Source organism: Nilaparvata lugens, chromosome 13 (genome assembly GCF_014356525.2).
Source record: "Nilaparvata lugens isolate BPH chromosome 13, ASM1435652v1, whole genome shotgun sequence".
NCBI lineage: Eukaryota > Metazoa > Arthropoda > Insecta > Hemiptera > Delphacidae > Nilaparvata > Nilaparvata lugens.
In genome coordinates this window covers 4,645,845-4,664,363 of record NC_052516.1, presented here as the reverse complement: position 1 = coordinate 4,664,363, position 18,519 = coordinate 4,645,845, and the positions used below count along the sequence as shown (strand labels likewise).

General features: G+C 32.8%; 2 protein-coding genes across 7 annotated transcripts in view; one reads left to right on the top strand and one right to left on the bottom strand.

Moving 5' to 3' along the window:
• The window catches only part of LOC111056978, a 486,313-nt gene that overhangs the window by 428,567 nt on the left and 39,227 nt on the right, over nt 1-18,519 (top strand). The gene's annotated exons all lie outside the window — the stretch shown is intronic.
• On the bottom strand, nt 718-16,970 carry LOC111057315. Its single transcript, XM_022344744.2, has 6 exons — nt 16,552-16,970; nt 15,915-16,073; nt 14,041-14,205; nt 7,689-7,847; nt 2,991-3,155; nt 718-1,529 (listed from the first exon to the last, which is right to left on the bottom strand). Exons 1-6 carry the CDS (start codon nt 16,648-16,650, stop codon nt 1,326-1,328), a joined length of 951 nt encoding a protein of 316 aa, XP_022200436.2. The 5' UTR covers nt 16,651-16,970; the 3' UTR covers nt 718-1,325.

Sequence of the window (18,519 nt, the reverse complement as noted above, 5' to 3'; positions counted from 1 at the left end):
AGATAGAACATTTCTGTATGGACTATGAATGTTATTATAATTTCTTCTTTCGTAATAATTTGTTTATGCTTTTGTACTCCAGAGCGAAGCTCGGTCCCCGATATTAACAATTATTATAGTGCAACTTCCATTCAATTTTTCAATATATCATATTAATGAACAATGAATATTCTTGATCAATATTATTCCTAATACAGAAACGTGTTTATTAATTTAGTAGCTAATCATCGATTTTTTAGATGTTTCGATTCCAACAATACATTATTTACTGATAAAATCGTAGATACAAAGATATATTTTCTATGAAAATCCTTATTCTTGAATAGCTGTCATTTTATTTATAGTGAGGTCCACGTTATAATGGCATTGTTTGTTTAGCAATGGTATTGCTACACTTGTCTATCATTCAATAAAGCAGATAGCGCTATCTCTTTCTCGCATTTCTCTGTTGCCAGATCGTCTTTCAACAATGTAGAATCAACAATTAATTAACAAAATATCTCATCTTAATCATTAAAATTCATTATGAAATCATTGAAAAATATAATTTCTTGCTTAATAAAATATTCATGATTATTTTAAACGAGAATGAACAGTTATTATTACATCTATAAACCTGTATTAGCTACCGTCTATGGAAGGCATTGACAAGACAGTGGATCGGCAACGTTGTTCTCCTATCTTTCTTCACTGCCATTATAACGTGGACCTCTCTATACCTATTTTGTAGGTTCTTATACTTTTCTAGCAAATAAACTTTGAATATTATTATAGTCCCATGAGACAATCCTATTCACTCATGTTTTATCTACAACTTCAATAGAATAGAAGAAGTTAATTCACCAATAAATACATTTCAATGTACATTAGGTGTCATCAAGAATAAAATCCTATAAAACTAACTGAGCCAATTCATACACATGTATATAATCATCACTCAAAATAAGTATTTATTACATCGACGGGCAAATTGAAAAATTCTTCTACATTATATAATGGGTTCTCTGTTAGCAGTTTTTTAACTTGTGTTTTAAAACGGGCTTGATTCATATTTCTCACACTAACAGGCAGCTTATTGAATGCCTTGATTGACAATATTCTATAATGGTCTTGAAGTTTTTTTAGCCTGACAAAAGGAACATTCAGATGAATGTTAAATTTAGCCTAAACACATACATTTTATAGATATATTCGGTAACACTTCCAACTACATTACACTCAACAATAATTATTACATATTCTTGATAGTAACACTTTTCTATCAAATAACCTACAGGATTTTTTCAATTGAAACATTCTTTTATTAGTTTCGGTGATAGCTCCATCTATGAATTATCCATGGAAAATATATTGTCCTGTTTGTTACTGGATATTTTCTTTTTGATTTGGAAGAGAATCTTGATGCAGAGAACCTTTTTGCGGTTGACACCAGCCTTGTAGAAGGTGGCCGTGGCATGGTAATCTCCAAACGGCGTATAGGGTATGTTGGTTACTTTCAAGTCGAGATCTGAGTCGAATACGTAGGTGCCCTGCCCAGAGAAACAGTCACAAATTCACACATTTCAGTACAAATAATATACAGAGTGAGTCATAATATGTATGGGAACCCTTCAATAAATTGGACACTGTTGTAGATATCATAATACTGTAACTTTCCGGATAAGCTATTAGTTGAATACTGTACCTTTTGACGTACAACTGAATTTTAATAACCCCTCATGAGGGGTTGTAACTCGAATATTTTTAATGTAAACACCCATTGTGTGATGCATAATTTTAAAGGCCTTCTTAAAACAAGAAAGGTGGCATCGATAAAAATAGTCTATGATTCTTCTATGGCGGCTGATTGAAGTTTTAGTTTTAAAGAAATAATTGATGAAGTTCAATAAGCCGCCATTTTGGATAGAAGTATCATAGATTTTTTTATCGATGCCATCTTTCTTGTTTTAAGAAAGCCTTCAAAATGATGTACCACTCAATGGGTGTTGACATTTTAAAATATTCGAGTTACAACCCCTAAGTCACCCCCTTATGAAGGGTTTAAATTCAGTTGTACGTCAAAAGGTAGAGTATTTGACCAATAACTTATTCTGGAAGTTATAGGCCCGGTTGCACAACAGCCGGCTAAATTTTAACCGTGATTAATTTCATGAGAACCAATCAGAGAAGGCGTTTTTGAAGAGACAGCTTCTCTGATTGGTTCTCGTGGAATTAAACACGGTTAAAATTTAACCGGCTGTTGTGCAACCAGCAGATAGTATTATATATCTACAACAGGGTCCAATGTAATGAAGGGTTCCCATACACATATGACTCAATCTGTATAGTGAGGTCCACGTTATAATGGCAGTATTTGATTAATATTGTTGTTGCTATCCTTGTCTATCATTCGACAAAACAGATAGCGCTATCTCTTTTTACCTCCGCAACGTTGCCAGATCGTTTTTCAACAAAGTAGAAATATAATTAATTAGCAAAAATTGTCTATCTTGATTGAAAATTTATCATTTAATCATAGACGGTGTATATATTTTCTTGACAAATGAAATAGAATTGATTGTTTATTAATAATAAACAGTCATATATACCGGTACAATCTATCTTCTATAGAAGGCAAGGTAGAAAATCTGCAACGCTGTCATTATAACGTGGACCTCGTTATAGGCAATCTTATAATGAGTTTATTTAAAGCATGAGTTAGATTTGAGTTAATATACTAGCATATCAGGAGCACAAGTTCTATAGACCAAATAAAACTGTTGTATAGGCTACACTCTTTTGTAGCCTTTTTTATTAGAAATGCTAATAGTTGAAAACTGGATTTGCACACACAGCAGTGACAATGAAAATATAATTCCCACGAGTTCTAATTGAACTATTCTCACTGAGCCCGGCCGATTGAGTATGAATGATACTATTAAAACTTATGGGAATTATATTTTCACTGTCACGGTTATGTGTGAATCCAGCCTAAAGGTGAATAGACTCACAGCAGGCACAGGACAGCCCCCAATACCGTAGTGCCCTCCACTTTCAAACATTTTTCTGATAGCATCCTTGAAATGTCTGTCCAGAAATTTGCAAAATGATGTTTGAAATTTTATTACGTTGACTGTGGCGCCGCTCGACGATTTTCTTTTCACATCCAAATCCAACTGAAAAAACAACAATTTATTTTATTATCTGTTCAATTCATCTTTTATTTATTCACAATGTTGGCTTTCCTCATATTATTAAATTTACTAAATCTTCATTGCTGTGTTAACTGTTTGTTCAATTCACCGATTAATATCGGGGCACCGAGCTCGTTATTTTTATTTATTGATAAACAGAACACAATTCTCTAAAATGATCCTGTTTATATTTTACAGCTGGCTATACGTCAGCTTATGAATTTCGGGGATGAGATATTTTGATTTTCCACAGAATCGCTCGCTCACTTTTTAATATCCACAGACGACGAAAGTCTCAGCTGTTTCAGCCAAGGATGAATTATCCTTTTAATGTCGTTCAGCGAGTTTTCCCAAGGATGAGACCTAGTGCAATCAAATTTTTATATCATAAATCTACTATGTTCCAAATTTCGTGAAAATCGTTAGAGCCGTTTTTGAGAGCCGTTGAACATAAATAACCGATATAAATATACAGAAATTACTCGCTTAATATAATAGGATTCATTTGCAGTTTGGCTATGAAATGTTTTAAATGATTAAGTGTCGTTTGCACAGCAGTGACAGTTCAAACTACATTTAATTTTTAACTTGATTTAATCCATGTAAAATCTCATTCGTTATAATGTGATTCATTTTGAGTTTAAGCCACCAGCTGATTGAATTCAGTTTAAGCTTTAACTGTGCAAACGACCCAAGTTTCTCAATAATTTCAGTTTTATTTTTTTCCAATTTTCTTATTTATTTGAATAGCAGCGGCTCAATTTATCAATCATTGAAACTTCTCAAACATTTGAACTTCATGCCATTAAAATTATTGAAATTTTGAAGTACAGTATTTCGACTACTACAGAGATCGTTGATCAATTTCCAATTTAATTGAAACAACTGGCATCCTCCATCATTCGCCTGATATTCCCTAAGTTTTATAAATGTTGTAACATATTTAATTTGGATTGATAAATAAAAATCCCTAGTTGAAATATTTATAGGTCTAAGTGAAGTAATTGGCTAATATCGCCAAAGAGATAACGTAAAGATTAGATAATATCAGACGTCCTGGCTAAACTGTACAACAGCCTAAGAGGAATGGAAATAATTTTTGCTACTATATAATATTATATAAAATATTGAAAATTGAGGTTAGGCATAAAACATTTACTGATCGGCGACCTAACGATCGACCGAGCCATACAACATAGAATCTGACCAAACACCTTGGCAGAAATTTATTGTGGCAAAACAGTATGCAATTTGAGGAACTAAAAGTCTCACATGGCTAATTATTGTAATGTATGAAACAACTAATAACCTATAAAAAATTACTTAGCATGTAAAGAGCATATTTAAAAACACAACAAAAATAATTAAATGTATTAAGGAAGTGGGAGGTTACTGGGCGCATGAATACTGTAATAATTTGCATGCACCAATCAAATAGCGGCAATTGACAGGCGGCAATAGTGAGCCGATTCAAAAATATTTGTATATATTTCTACAAATAATAAGAATTTATAAAAAATTGTTGTATAGTCTATGTTTTGGATATGGCCCGAAGGCAAAGTAATTATTAAATATATAATATAAGCTAATAATTTAATATTTGGTACGGTCTATTTGAGCCTTGAATGGCAGAGGAATAGAATATTCAAATTTTTATGCAAATTTAGAAATCGGAAATGAGAATTGTAAAATTTAGAAATGAGAACCACACTCGCCTGCCAACTACCACCATGATAGGTCACCAAAAATTATAGAGCATAATACCTTGTAATAATTTAAAGTTAAATTGAATTACTAAATTTCTTATAAGACTTTGTGATGCTCTTATAAAGCAAAAGTCATTTTTAAATAATTTTGTAACCCCCTTGGAAGAGACGACTCCGGCTACAATAATCCAGGACCACCAGGAGTTGGATCGACATCAGCAGCTCATAAGAAAATTCCGACACGTGAGTGAAAAATATTGAAATAGTGATAGGGCGCCCTCAGTGCTTCGAAATTACATAAGAATCAAAGCTAGCTTGTCGAAAGGGTTTCTTATAAATTAAGAATTTGGTAAAAATACTTGCGCAAGTAAATGTAGTATAAAAGGTATTTTATTTAGATAGTAACGAATCAATCCATATATCAGAAGATCTATCAATCAAAGAAGTCTAAGATCTAGGCTGTTAATACAATATTCATATGATCATTAATTTCTGCAATATAATTTGCGATAATTTAATGTAGCTCTGATTCACTAGATGAATTGCTCTATTTATTCCTTCAGGTGCCGAATCTCGCACCCTGAGATAAAAAATATATTTATTACAAAGAAATCTATTAGAAACTATAGAATTTAATATATATATTGGGATTACTAGTTTGTCAATTTATCATGCTGACCTAAAAATTTATTCAAAAATAGAATTGTCCAAGTCGACAAGTATTAGCAAGCTGATATCGCAGCTACATGCAAATAAATGTATTATGATCATAAAAATGAAAGCACATGGTAGCGTTTCGTGCTATAAAATTTAAAGAATAGTATTAGCCTGTGATATTTTATTGATTTCGATTATTGTTTTATCTTATATTATATATTTCTGTCGCTCTATATATTTTTGCTCTGATTTTTTTTTGAGATATTTGTTAATATATGTATCAAATTGTTTATGGTGTACAATTTATTTTTATTCCTCAATACTATAGGATAAGTATTATACATATATTTTTTAATGAATTATCAGAATTATTGTGGAAGCTCATATCTGGGCCTATAAAGATTTTTATGAGACTGTATCCTATTAAAAACCACGACCTGATTTTTATAATTATTAAAATATTTCATGCTCTACCGATTGATGCCAAGCAGGAGGCTAATCGTTATTTAATTATAAAAAATAACGTGACAATGTCTGGTTAGTTTGAGTAGAATTAATAAAGTCTGATTCTTATTAAAAAGTAGGCTATGTATCTACCGAATGAGTAGATTTAAGTTAAAATTTCAAAGAACAAAACAAATTGCGTAATTTATAGTTTTATAGCATTAAGTTTCTATTGGAGCAGTAATGGAAAGTTTTGAAGTACCTATGTTACATGTTTTTTGAACGGGTCGTATTGAACTCTATTGTAGACTGCTGCTCAGCAACTTTGTTGGTGCAGGTGTCCATGCCCGCTTATACTTACTGTAACACTATTTTGCTGGTCAGCAACTTAGTTGGTTTACAATGTGGCCTTACCTGAGTGTATACTTACTATAAGTAGAGCGTGCACTAGGTCGGTGGAGCGGCGCGGCACGGAGAATTTCCGACCTGGAATTTAATACATGTGATCAAGTTCCGACCCCGAAATTTCAGAGGCAAAGTCTCTGGACTTTTTGAAATCCGCGTCGCGCCGCGTTCCTAGTCCACGGAGGTCAGGTCAGAAATTTTCCGCGCTCGGGTAACTTCGTGAGGGCTCGGCTGTTTCCGACCTCTGCTTTAGTAAACAGCCTGCTCTTCTGTTGTATTCCAGTTCACATTCTAATCAATTGCATACGATTACGGTAAGTTAATGGGATGTACCAACATTTTCTCTTCTTTCCTTGATAGTTCCCATTTCTCTGCTTCATCCACAACTGCCAAAATAGTATATTTCGCACCTAGAGCAGAAAATGAGATTTTTCCGGCTCGAAATCGGTTTTCAAGTCCCAGGCCGGATTTTTCAAGATGGAGAGCCGGAAAAACATTTTTGCCTGTGGTGTGAACAATATTTTTCACCACACTACAGGTATTGCTGACAAAATAAATAAAGAATACTTGTTATCGTACCTATCTCTTGATTTTAGTGGTAGAAGATTTCCAGTCAGGATTTCAGATTCTTTTAAAATTTCACTTGGAATATCACGGGCGTCGTCATCTTCAAGCATTTTTGAAAATTCGGAATGCGCTAATCAACAATAAATAATTGAATAAAAACGGTTGTGAAGCGAATGCTGAATTAGTTTGATTCGAAATTCGAACTGAAATAATGGCGACTTCAGATGAAGAAAGTTGACACTCGCCCGATCTAGCGGATGACTTATTAACTACGGACTCCCATGTTAGCGGCTGGAAAGAGTACTCTTTCTGGCCTAGGCCGGAAATAAACCTGTTTCTTACGTCAGACGAGAGTCGTCTGCAAACAATGTCTTTCAGATCTACATAGGGACTGGAAAACGCTGCTTTCTGTGCAGTGTGGCGAAAATAACATTTAATCATCTGAGTCATCCATCACTCACGTCTGCCACTTTATCACAACATCATATTAGAACTGACTTCAATTAGTACTCTAACTTCAAAAACTATGTCTTAATTCAAATCGCAATTGACAAGTCTACGTCACGACTAACTAGTCCAAAACAGCACCGCGTCGCGCTCGCAGTGCACCGACCTCCCATTTTCCGCTCTCCTGTGCGCCGCGCCGCTCCAAAGACCTAGTGCACGCTCACCTTAACACTATTCTGCCGGTCAGCAACTTAGTTGGTGCACAATGTGTCCATGCCCTTATACCTACCATAACACTGTCATCGAAGTAGAACGGTATGGTGAAGTTGCAGTAGACATGGTGATGGGTGCGGTTGTATTTGCTCACTTTCACGTACTTTGTCATCACTCCTTTGCCCACTGGCTCATGTTCACATTTGGTAGCACCTGTTATCTCCAGTGACGAACCCTAAAATTGAAAAAATAATAGGCCTATCGATTTGAAAAACCCGATTTTGTTGTCATTCCAATTTATTACTCTACTTGAAGGACTGTATAGTTTCGTGTTGAAAGTAACACATCTTCAGCTGTCTGTGTCCTTTAAGTAGAACATTTTAGTATGGAATTTATAATCAAATCAACGTTTCTCAATCATGCTATACTTATAGAATCTCATTTGATTGAATTTTTCTCATAGTATTGTAGACCATAGTGTTTTTCATTTATGCTATACTTATAGAATCTCATTTGATTGAATTTTTCTCATTGTATTGTAGGCTATAGTGAGGTCCACGTTATAATGGCAGTGGAGAAAGGTAGGAGAACAACGTTGGCGATCATCTGTATTGTCAATGCCTTCTATATAGACGTTAGCTGATACATGTTTATTGATGTAATATTAACTGTTCATTCTCGTTTTAAATAATCAATTAAATTTTAGTAAGCAAGAAATTATATTTTTCAATAATTTCATAATGAATTTTCATAATTAAGATGAAATATTTTGTTAATTGTTAAAAGACGATCTGGCAACCGAGCAAGGCAAGAAAGAGATAGCGCTATCTGCTTTGTTGAATGATAGTCAAGGATAGCAATAACATTGCTAATCAAACACTGCCATTATAACATGGACCTCACTATAGCAGGTAACCCGTGTTCCGCAAGGATCTAATTGAAAACTTTACAAACTGCAAACTTGACGTAATGAAATCTTGAAGAATCGAAAATAGTCTGATAAGCGTCCTCGGTAAATTTCAAAATCGATATGCAAAATTTCAAGTTAATCAGTCCAGTAGTTCAGACTTGATGATGCGTCGTCATTCGTGAATTTCCTATCCCATTCGTGTATAAGCCAGTTCTTCCCTTTATTTTGTTATAGATTACAATATAATATGTTTACTTACACAGTCATTTTACAATAACTGACATCTAATTCCTTATTAATTTCATTTTACAATAACTGACATCTAAGTTTTTAATTAATTTCATTTTACAATAACTGACATCTAAGCTCTTATAATTAATTTCATTTTACAATAACTGACATCTAAGTTTTTAATTAATTTCATTTTACAATAACTGACATCTAAGCTCTTATAATTAATTTCATTTTACAATAACTGACATCTAAGTTTTTAATTAATTTCATTTTACAATAACTGACATCTAAGTTCTTAATTAATTTCATTTTACAATAACTGACATCTAAGTTTTTAATTAATTTCATTTCACAATAACTGACATCTAAGTTTTTAATTAATTTCATTTTACAATAACTGACATCTAAGTTTTTAATTAATTTCATTTTACAATAACTGACATCTAAGAAATAGAAAGAAAAATAAAAATCTTAGTACCCTTTTTGAAATATTTAATCACAACATGTTTCGGACATTGATACCATTTTCAAGTGATATGAAGTAAATAAATAAATACTGCTAGAAGATTCTTATTTCTATAAAAGTAGCCCTATACAGGAAAGAGATAAATAAGCTGACATCTAAGTTCTTAATTAATTTTACAAGGTGATGAAAACTTTCTATAAATTATAAACTATAAATTATTGAAGTCAACAATACAATAGAATTCTAGATTAGATGCGAGAGATAATGTTTTGAGATGAGTGATCATCTTTCAGTTAGTCGAACTGGCCTTGAACAGTCACCCTTCCAACAAGTGTACCGAGATATCGTCACTTATCTGATCTTAGCGATTAGATAGGTACTATTTCAGCTGATAGGTCGTTAATATCCAATACTAGATCATCGACTACATAATTTAATTTTTCTACTGAGGGTGATGTCCACATTAGCTCCAGGCTTGTGCGTGAAGGATATTATTGGGAAGGAAGCATGTTGAATAATACAGCAGGTATACATAACTATACATAATTATAAGACATTGTAGACACTCAACTTGGACTTATATAGGCTACTTCTTGGCTACTAGGTAGGCTACTACTATATACTACTGATTTGGACTTTAAAGTATTTTTTTACCGAGAGATATTTTTATGCTGAATAATTTATTATTATCACTAAATAAGAAGCTATAATTACTACAGTAGAGAGTTCTGAATAATAACTTACCTCAAATAATTGCAATTTATCTGCGGTGCAAAATGTGAAATTTCTAAGCATAAAAAGAAATACAGCTGATATCGTGAGAAAGGTTCTATTAATCACCATTTCACAAGTTCTTTTAAAGAAAATATTTAAATATTGAATTTCTTAAAGTGTATCTACAACACTGTGTAAAGATTTCCTATTAATCGTTCAATCAAAAAGGTATACCTTTTTAACTGCTACCTACTAATATTGAAACCATATATATATATCCTAATTCAACAAAATAATAAGCTTAAAAATATGTGGCACTAGAAAAATTCCTGAGTTAAAACCTACATAACTGACGGATTTTCTCAACTAAGAATATTTTCATACTGGGAAAAATCAAGCAAAGGATTTCCCATTTTTAATTAAAAATGTTATTGGAAAATCGACAATTAAGATAAGAGTGAGTGATTTTATTATTTGTCATGGCCTCTAATTATTATGAAAAGATTGTTACCGGTTCCTGCTTATCAGATGGATAAAAATTATTATTTTAATCAGGAAATATTTGGATGAAATGTTTTTTATGGCGTGTGAGATCTAAATCTAATTCTTGATTCTAATCTTAAATATCTAATTCAAATCAATGTAGAACATGGACACAAATCAACCTTGATTTAACTTATTAATACTCTGTAAATTTTTATATTCACTATATCATTATTATTATTATATTATTATTATTATATTATTATTATTATTATTATTATTATTATTATTATTATTATTATTATTATTATATTATTATTATTATTATTATTATTATTATTATTATTATTATTATTATTATTATTATTATTATTATTGTCATTTGTTACGTGAAGCCACAAAGCTGAGCAGAGCTCAAGTGGCATGTAACATGTCATGAACATTTTTCTATGCAAAGTGTATGCATCTGTATAAACTCAAAGTATGAAGGCACCACAACATTCCTCCATTGTATAGGGACACGCTTCCACAAGTACATTAGTAATTGAAGACAAGAAAAGCCTATGACTACCACATAACCGTATTCTTTCAGGTAGACAATTGAAGAGCTTCAGTCCGGAATAATATGGTCCTTTTTCCAAAAGTGTCAGTCTGTGAGCGGGGTACTGATATACAGCTGAACTCTTTGCTCTTGTGCTATAGCCATGGCAAACTAAATCTCCTTCAAATCTCTCTGAATATCTGAAGACAAAATTTACAGTCTCAAGGAAGTGCAATGCTGGGACCGTGAGAAACCTGTATTTTCTAAAAATGGGCCTACATGGATTGGATGGCCGCAAGCCCTCCAAAACACGAACAGCTTTCTTTTGCATCTTAAATATTTTATATAAATTATTTTTACTATTCCCCCAAAAGAAAATGCTGTAGCGTATTAGGGCTGAAAAATATCCATGATACACCTTCTGAGCTGTCTTTATAGTGAATGCTGTCCTCACAGTTCTAAGTGCAAAAAGTGCATGATAGAGCTGTTTTTCCAAGTGTTTATCCCTATACTGGATCTCTGTAATAGATAAGCCTACTGCAATGAAATTTTCTATATGATTTTTTCCAATTGAAACATTCTTTTATTAGTTTCGATAATAGCTCCAACTATGAATTATCCATGGAAAATATATTGTCCTGTTTGTTAGTGGATATTTTCTTTTTGATTTGGAAGATAATCTTGATGCAGAAAAACTTTTTGCGGTTGACACCAGCCTTGTAGAAGGTGGCCGTGGCATGGTAATCTCCAAACGGCGTATAGGGTAAGTTGGTTACTTTCAAGTCGAGATCTGAGTCGAATACGTAGGTGCCCTGCCCAGAGAAACAGTCACAAATTCACACATTTCAGTACAAATAATATACAGAGTGAGTCATAATATGTATGGGAACCTTTCAATAAATTTGACACTGTTGTAGATATCAGAATATTGTAATTTTCCGGATAAGTTATGAGTCGAATACTTTACCTTTTGACGTACAACTGAATTTTAATTACCCCTCATGAGGGGTTGTAACTCGAATATTTTAAATGTAAACACCCATTGTGTGACACATAATTTTCAAGGCCTTCTTAAAACAAGAAAGATGGCATCAATAAAAATAGTCTATGATACTTCTATCCAAAATGGCGGCTGATTGAAGTTTTAGTTTTAAAAGAAATGAGGGGTTGTAACTCGAATATTTTAAATGTAAACACCCGTTGATTGGTACATCATTTTCAAGGCCTTCTTAAAACAAGAAAGATGGCATCGATAAAAATAGTCTATGATTCTTCTATCCAAAATGGCGGCTGATTGAAGTTTTAGTTTTTAAAGAATTAATTGATAAAGTTCCGGCATACATATTACTGAATCTTTATAGTGAGGTCCACGTTATAATGGCAGTATTTGATTGACATTGTTGTTGCTATCCTTGTCTATCATTCGACAAAACAGATAGTGCTGTACTTTTCTACCTCCGCAACGTTGCTAGATCGTTTTCAGCAAAGTAGAAATATAATTAATAATCAAAAAATTTTATCTCAATTTATGATCTAATCATATACGGTATGTATATTTTCTTGGCAAATAAAATTAACAAAATATTTTATCTCAATTGAAAATTTATCATTTAATCATGTACGGTGTGTATATATTTTCTTGACAAATAAAATAGAATCTATTATTTTAATAAGAATAAACAGTTAATCAGACAGCGGTGCAAGCTATCCTCTATACAAGGCAGAGAATCTGCAACGCTGTTCTCCTATCTTTATCCACTGTCATTGTAACGTGGACCTCGCTATAGGCAATCTTATAACTGGTAGTTCTGTGAACAATAGACCTCACGCAGTATTCTCATCCACAAGTACCTGATTGAAACTATAGACCTTATGGAAATACAGCAATAGACTGGCTTCTCCACACATCTGTGTAATCACTTGTCAGCTGATTTATGATGAATAATTCTATAGTCTGATTTTTACTCTAATATTGGCGTATGAAGGAGGCTCCTTTTTCGTTTTATATTATTGTCCTAGAAATGCAAAATTTTCAAAAACTTTGTATGTACGTCGACGCGCAATTTAAAAAGGAACATAACTTACCTGTCAAATTTCATGAAAATCTATTTCCGCGTTTCGCCGTAAATGCGCAACATATAAACATATAAACATTCAAACATTTAAACATTAAGAGAAATGCCAAACCGTCGACTTGAATCTAAAGCTGCGTTTACACCAAAGTTAATAACAAAATGTTAATAACTTAATTCTTATAGATTCTATTAGATTGAACATATCTTATCATACATATGTGTTTGTGAAGTTCCGTTCAATCTCATAGAATCTATAAAGATTATGTTATTAACATTTTGTTTATAACTTTGGTGTAAACCCAGCTTCAGACCTCACTTCGCTCGGTCAATGAGTTTCTTTAAAGCATGAGTTAGATTTAGGTTAAGATACTAGCATATTATTACGAGTACGAGTGCTATAAACCAAATAATATATTCTTATTATAAATGCTAACAGTTGAAAGCTGGATTCGCAGACACAACAGTGACAGTGAAAATATAATCTACATGTGTTCTAATTGGACTATTCACACTCAGCCCGACCGAGTAAGTATGAATCGAGCAAAGTGAGGTCTAAGATTCAAGTCGACGGTTTAGCATTTCTCTTAATGTTTAAATGTTTGAATGTTTTAATATTTATATGTTGCGCATTTACGGCGAAACGCGGTAATAGATTTTCATGAAATTTGACAGGTATGTTCCTTTTTTAATTGCGCGTCGACGTATATACAAGGTTTTTGGAAATTTTGCATTTCAAGGATAATATAAAAGGAAAAAGGAACCTCCTTCCATACGCCAATATAAGAGTAAAAATCAGACTATAGAATTATTCATCATAAATCAGCTGACAAGTGATTACACAGATGTGTGGAGAAGCCAGTCTATTGCTGTATTTCCATAAGGTCTATAGTTTCAATCAGGTACTTGTGGATGAGAATACTGCGTGAGGTCTACTATTCACAGAACTACTAGTATTTTCACTGTCACTATTGTATGTGAATCCAGCCTAAAGGTGAATAGACTCACAGCAGGCACAGGACAGCCATCAATACCGTAGTGTCCTCCACTTTCATACATTTTTCGGATAGCATCCTTGAAGTGTCTGTCCAGAAATTTGCAAAATGATGTTTGAAATTTTATTACGTTGACTGTCGTGCCGCTCGACAATTTTCTTTTTACATCCAAATCCAACTGAAAAAAAAAACAAAAAATTGTTATAATTATCTGTTCAGTTCATCTTCTATTTATTCACAGTGTTGGCTTTCCTCAAATTATTAAATTTACCAAATCTTCATTGCTGTGTTCAACTGTTTGTGTTCCAAGTTTGTGTTCTGTGTTCAACTGGTAATTCACCAATTATACATTTGCAGTTGGACTATGACATTTTTTAAATTTGTTGTTAGCACAGTGACAGTTTAAACTAAATTCAATTTAAAAATAAATTAAATCCATTGTGGGTTAAGTGGAAGAGGGGACTCTTATTGCCTCAACTTCGCCCACACATCACTTTTTGTAATGTTATAAGGTGAAAATAAAAGAGACTTAGCCTATCTATCTATCTATCTATCTATCTATAAAGTCTCGTTCATTATAATGTGATTCATTTTGAGTTAAGCCACCAGCTGATTGGATTCAGTTTAAGCTTTGACTGTGCAAACTGCTCTAAGTTTCTGAATTATTACAGTTTTATATTTTTTCATTTATTTGAATAGTGGCGGCTCAATTTATCAATCATTGAAACTTCTCAAACGTTTGAACTTCATGTCATTAAAATTTTAATTTTTTAATTTCTCGACTCAAGTAGAGTATTTCGACTACTATAGAGATCGTTGACCAATTTCCAATTTAATTGAAACAATTGGCATCCTCCATCATTCGCCTGATATTTTCAAAGTTTTATACATTTTAAATTTCTGGTAGTTTGAGTAGAACAAATCAAGTCTGATTCTTTTTAAATAGTATGTATCTACCGAACGAGTGAATTTACATTAAAAGTTCAAAGAACAGAAAAAATGCGTAAATTTATAGTTTTATAGGATTAATAAGCTTCTGTTGGAGCAGTATTGGAAAGTTTTGAAGTATGTTAAATATTTTTCCTACAGTTACGTTGAAAAGTGGCCATTGCTGCACTGATTACAGAACGCAAAGAATCACTTTTCCGCTCTAGTGCGAGAAAAAATTTTTCTGCACTGCAGATTTGCAACATGGCAACGCAAAATAGTTATTAGATTATATAGAGCACCAGTGCAGCAAAATTAAAATTAAGTTGGTAACAGTGACTGTGGTGCACGTTATAATAATATTAAGGCAGTGGACAACAGTGGATGACAGCGACAGCCACCACATGAGTGACAGCCGCCTTCATTCATTTACTACTACATTATTCAATTTTAAAATAAATTAAGGTTTTTATTAATAACAGCATCACACACACAAACATTTGATGGATTTCAGGGAATTTTACCCATAATTACCCACATTTCATATTCAATGGTAACTGTAGGAAAAATTTTATGTGAAATACGTGCGCAAAGTTCCTCTGCTGCACTCAACAAACCATTCCGCCCTCGCCTTAAACGTTTCTTTCGGTGCAGCAATCTGTCACTTTTGCGCACTAGTTGCACAAATAACTATTTTGAATGGGTTGTATTTAACTCCTCTATTGTAGACTGCTGCTCAGCAACTTTGTTGGTTCAGTGTGTCCATGCCCTTATACTCACTATAACACTAATCTGCCGGTCAGCAACTTAGTTGGTGTACAATGTGTCCATACCCCATTATCCAGTTGGTCAGCAACTTTGTTGATGCAGTGTGTCCATGCCCGCTTATACTTACTGTAACACTATTCTGCTGGTCAGCAACTTAGTTGGAGCACAATGTGTCCATGCCCTTATACCTACCATAACACTGTCATCGAAGTAGAACGGTATGGTGAAGTTGCAGTAGACATGGTGATGGGTGCGGTTGTATTTGCTCACTTTCACGTACTTTGTCATCACACCTTTGCCCACTGGCTCATGTTCACAGTTGGTAGCATCTGTTATCTCCATTGACGAACCCTAAAATTGAAAAAAATAATATCGATTTTCAGAAACCCGATTTTGTTGTCAATTCCAATTACCGTATTCATTACTCTACTTGAAGGACTGTATAGTTTCGTGTTGAAAGTAAGGCTCAACTCACACTTACGCGACTCAGGTCGAGAAGAGACTCGACTCTAGTGGAGAGCATGTGTTTCCAAATGGTGACACTCAGACCAGTCGATTCTAGTCTCCACAAAGTCACCATTTGGAAACACATGCTCTCCACTAGAGTCGAGTCTCTTCTCGACCTGAGTCGCGTAAGTGTGAGTTGAGACTAACACATCTTCAGCTGTACTGTGTCCTGTAAGTAGAATTTTTTGACCGAGAGATTCTTTATGCTACTGTATTTATTATTCTACTGTAATAATTTATTATTCAGCTAAATAAGAAGCTATTATTATTCACTAAAAAAGAAGCTTTAGTTACTACAGTAGAGTTCCGAATAATAACTTACCTCAAAAAATTGCAAATTATCTGCGCTGCAAAATATAAAATTTCTAAACATTAAAAGAAATACTGCTGATATCGTGATAAAGGTTCTACCAGTCCCCATTTCACCCACAAGTTCTTTTAAAGCAAATATTTAAAAATTGAATAATTGAAAGTGTATCTACACTGTGTCAATTAATTTAAAGATTTCCCAATAATCGTGCAATCAAAAGGTATGCCTTTTTAACTGCTACCTAGTAAGATTGAAACCAAATATAGCCTAATTCAACAAAATAAGCTTAAAAATATGTAGACTAGAAAAATTCCTGAGTTAAAACCTTCATAACTGACGGGTTTTTCTCTATTAAGAATATTTTCATACCGGGAAAAATCAAACAAAGGATTTCCCGTTTTTAATTCAAAATTTTATTGGAAAATTGACAATTAAGATAAGAGTTAGTAATTTTATTATATGTCATGGCTTTTAATTATTATGAGAAGATTGTTGTTAGGTACCTGCTTATCAGATGGATAAAAATTTTTATTTTAATCAGGAAATATTTGGATGAAATGTTTTTTATGGCGTTATTATAGTGTGAGATCTAAATCTAGTTCTTGATTCGCTAATTGTAAATATCTTTTTCAAATCAATGTAGAACATGGACATAAATCAACCTTGATGTAACATTAATACTCTATAATTTTTTATATTCACTATACTGGATCTCTGTAATAGATAAGCCTACTGCAAAGAAATTATTGATAAAGTTGTATGGTTTCAGTAAGATAACATTATTCCTATTTCAGGGCTAGTGAGAGCTTTTTTATAATTTAGTACTGATTTGGAAGTTCGGTACTGTAATATAGATTTCAGATAGGTAATGAGGACATGATAATGTTATACAGATTAATAGTTGAATAACTTGATGAACCAAATAAATTAATCAGAGCTTGATGTGATTTAATTGCTAAAATCAGCATATTTAGAAAACATAATACTGTAACCCATTAAACAAAAATCTGATGAAGTAGGCTACCCTAGGCCTACTATAGTGAGGTCCACGTTATAATGGCAGTGAATAAAGATAGGAGAACAACGTTGCCGATTGTCTGCCTTATTTGAGTATATTTCTACATTGTTAAAAACGGATCTGGTAACGTTGTGGAGCTAGTAAAGGATAGCGCTATCAGCTTTGTCGAATGATAGACAAGGATAGCAATACAATTGCTAATCAAACACTGCCATTATAACGTGGACCTCACTATAGGAAAAATGTTTATGCTATACACTAATAGGCTGAATTTGAGTTTTATAATGCAAATAGCTTTATAATTTAGTTGCAAATTCCAGAGTAATAATGACTTTTGTATTTTATAAATTATACAGTTATGAGTTGATTTGACTAAAGGTATAAATTTTGATTGAATACCTAGTTGATTTATAGTTACAATAACATCTTTGATAGCGGTGTATTGAAGCTCAGTTTGCAGTGATTATAGACGTCTTCTGAACCTAAATAATGTGTGTCATATATTTTAAGAAATGTCTCTGTACAGTATTTTCATTCTTTGTTCCTTATTGATTCCAAATACCTACCGTACTAATGCTTTTAATTAGAATGAACAAGCTTATGAGAAGCAAGGACAATAATACTATAAATTCAAGAAAAGTTTTGTCACAATTTAAGATTGTTCTTCACAAACATAAAACATTTTAATAAACGTACAAACAAGGCAGTCAAAATGTTGTGTTTGTAACTAGAATAGTTTCTTCTCTACTTATTAAATTATAACTTTCAGTACCGTACCATATAAAGCATTGTCACAGATTATAGAACATTTTCATTTAATAGCTTCATTTTCATTCAATTTCTCAGAGAAATTAAATTGTGTTAATTGAAGGCTCTATAAAAACTGTTTTTAGGACCATATTGTTTTATTATTTGAGCTCTTGTGCTGATAACTGTAGAACAAGTTTGTTCTAATATTTTCG